The sequence below is a fragment of the Scaptodrosophila lebanonensis genome, unplaced genomic scaffold, assembly GCF_003285725.1.
Source record: "Scaptodrosophila lebanonensis strain 11010-0011.00,11010-0021.00 unplaced genomic scaffold, SlebRS2 tig00000142-arrow-arrow-pilon, whole genome shotgun sequence".
NCBI lineage: Eukaryota > Metazoa > Arthropoda > Insecta > Diptera > Drosophilidae > Scaptodrosophila > Scaptodrosophila lebanonensis.
The window spans coordinates 839,745-842,599 of NW_022060589.1; the positions used below are offsets into that span (position 1 = coordinate 839,745).

Genomic DNA, 2,855 nt, shown 5'->3' on the forward strand with positions numbered 1-2,855 from the left:
AAAAGATTTCACATAACTTCTTGTCATTATTTTCTTCTGTACAGCCTTTCCATTCCACAACTGTTTACATCTGGTATTTAGACCCCACATATACAATAAGTTCGCAGACCACTTCGTAAACCAGTAGGCCAGATGAGTCTTATTCTCCAGTTTTTCTCGCTTCCACCACTCATCATCACCGTTTCTTCTTCAGCTGTCCCAGCAACAATATAGCTCCAAGCTCGTTCCTTATTCTCTACTTCACTTCTTTCTCACTCCTTCATCTTCTGCAAATTTTTCGCCACATTTTCTTTAATTCTTGTGTAGCTAATCAGTAAACCCGGCGACAAACATCATTATTAATATATTATTTCATTCTTTTTTATACCTAGTTCCGGTTAGCATACGAATTTTATTTTATTTTTTCACATACATCCAAAAAATAAAAAAAAAAACAAGTTTCTGGCCAATAACAAATTTTGTTCACATTTTTCACGGATCGCGCAACGCAACCACAAAATTTTCATTACAATTTCTCAATTAGTGCCTGCCCCGCAACATCTGACTGATCCGATCCGAAATCATGACATCGAAAAATAACATTTGGAGCGGTTCGCAGTTGTCGGTTGTGGGCGGTGCGCTTAAGGCGCTGGCGAAGAAGGTGGCGCCTCAGATATCGCTCAACCGTGTGGGACTGAAGCGTATTGTGGCCCAAGTGATTGCCGAGCAACATGGCCTGGGCCGTGTGGGCGACTACAGGGGTCACATGTACTACGTTAAGCCAGAAACCCTGGACATGACCGAGCTGATCACGCAGGCCAAAGAGGCCTTGGACGATGTGGAGGAAGGGGAGCAGGAGCGTCGACACTTTCGGGATCAAGAGTTTCGCCGATATATACGGAAGACAGTACACAAAAAGTCGCCGGCGTTGTTCAAGCTGGACGCTGGCAAGCACAAGAACCTAACGGGTGTCATCATCGATAGCACACATTTGCCAGAAGGTGACGAGACCAAGGAGATACTGCTCCAGGTGCCGTCAGTGTCGATGCGCGTGCCGCTGCCCCGCTCTCTGACCTATGAAGGGCAGGCAGAAGGCAGCGGCAACGCATTCCGTGGACAGAGGCCCCTGTCAGAGTTGTCAGCCAAAACTGAGGCGGGGATGATCAAAAGACAACGAATGTTGGTTAAGGGTTCCCAGCAGAAGCGATTACCAGTGAAGCAGCCGCCATCCAAGCGCACATTACTGCGTCAAAAAAAACTCAAACAAAAGACACAAGCAGCTCCACCCGCAATAAATCCCAGGCAGAGTGTCGGCATGGAATCTCCCCCGCCACGCCTGCGCGCTGGTGAGTCCCAACAGCTCCAGTCCCAGTCGCAGCCGCAACCAAAACTGCAGCCACAGGCACAGCCAAAGCGTGAGCAGCAAGAAGAGTCTGTATTGCACAATCCCGTGCCCCAGCTGCCCAAAAAGAAAATGCCCGAATCCCCAAACAATAAGAATCACTCTCCTGTTGATAGTGGTCTGGGTGTTGGGCGGACGACGCGCAAGAAGAACAAGAAGACGCTACCGCTGTTGCAGCGCAAATATGATAAGCCCTGGCTAGTGCGACGCTACAAACGGCATGCGACCACCCCAAGCCGTCTGAGCGCCGGCTTCGGCCTGGCCCAGCCCTTGAAGGTGCAGAAGCCCGAGGGAAACGCTGTCAAAGCCAAGGCGCGCCCACTCCAGCAGCTAAATAATGTTATATTTCCCTGGTACACACCATATCAGTTCCCAGGGGCGGCCGGGGCCACCCAAATGTACCCAACGCCTGGCAAGATACAGCCTAAGGCCAAGCCGAAGCACAAGTCCAACCTCAAAAATAATAAGCCTCGAGTGCCACGCAATAATAAAAACCCCTACATTGGTGGACCCATTAGCAACAATGCCAACAACAACAGCAAGCACCAACAGGTGGTGTTAGTCCCCACACACGCGAGTCGTCAGCGCATGCGCCGCAAGCTGTTGCGCGAAAGCCTGATCCGCGATTTGCTGCGCGAAGAAGCCATCGATGAAACGGATAGCGTTTATAGTAAGGTAGGTAAGGGAAAACGCTCAGCGCAGCCCTCGGCAAAGGGATCACCGACGGCCAAGGCTAAGGCAAAGCTGCTGCCAAGGCTGCAGTCCGAGCTGATGATGGAGCCAAAGCCACGTCCAAGTCCACAGGCCACTGAGCAACCACAGGTTAGGCAGCGCCTGGCCAAGCCATCGTTGACGGCAGTGACGAAACATGCTCGCCGGCGGCGCCCTAGAGGGTCTGTGTCCCTGCCCGTGGACAACAGCATGGGCAGCATAGCGAACTTGAAGCTGCTGCGTAATTCCGAAACATCGCAATCCGCACTAACGCCGGCCAAACGCCATCTGACCATAGCCTTCATGGACAAGCGCCCGGACGAGGGGCGTGGGCCTCGCGGCTATGTGCCATGGAAGTAGAATTTGATGTTGATACTTAAGATGGTGTGTTTGTTTCGAGGGTTGTGAGTGGTCCCACAAAAAGCGCCAAATAAATTATAATGAGTATAAGATGATGTTACTTAAAATATTATAGGATATATTACTTTCAATTCAGAGCTGTGTAAGAGCTGGAGAGTATGGCGAGGTAACATATTCTGAAGAACAGCTTGAGACTGAATGAACCTCAACATCTAGAAGAATTAGCAACAGTATTATTGCCAGCGATAGATTAGGGTAAAATATACTCTATCTGAGAATATATTTTGCCATCAAGCAAAGCTCAAATCAACAATCCATTTGTGTAAGGTTGAAATAAGTTGAACATAATTGATGAGTATTAGATGATGTTACTTAAAATATTATAGGATCTATTACTTTCAAT

At 49.0% G+C, this 2,855-nt stretch overlaps 1 protein-coding gene across 1 annotated transcript; it reads left to right on the forward strand.

Moving 5' to 3' along the window:
* Positions 1–388: 388 nt before the first annotated feature.
* Positions 389–2,542, forward strand: LOC115629359. The gene has a single exon (XM_030525811.1). It carries the CDS (start codon positions 563–565, stop codon positions 2,450–2,452), a length of 1,890 nt encoding a protein of 629 aa, XP_030381671.1. The 5' UTR covers positions 389–562; the 3' UTR covers positions 2,453–2,542.
* The last annotated feature ends 313 nt before the right edge of the window (positions 2,543–2,855 follow it).

What these genes read in the sequence shown, in the direction of transcription:
- LOC115629359 (XM_030525811.1), top strand. Translation starts at nt 563, where the DNA reads ATGACATCGAAAAATAACATTTGGAGCGGTTCGCAGTTGTCGGTTGTG.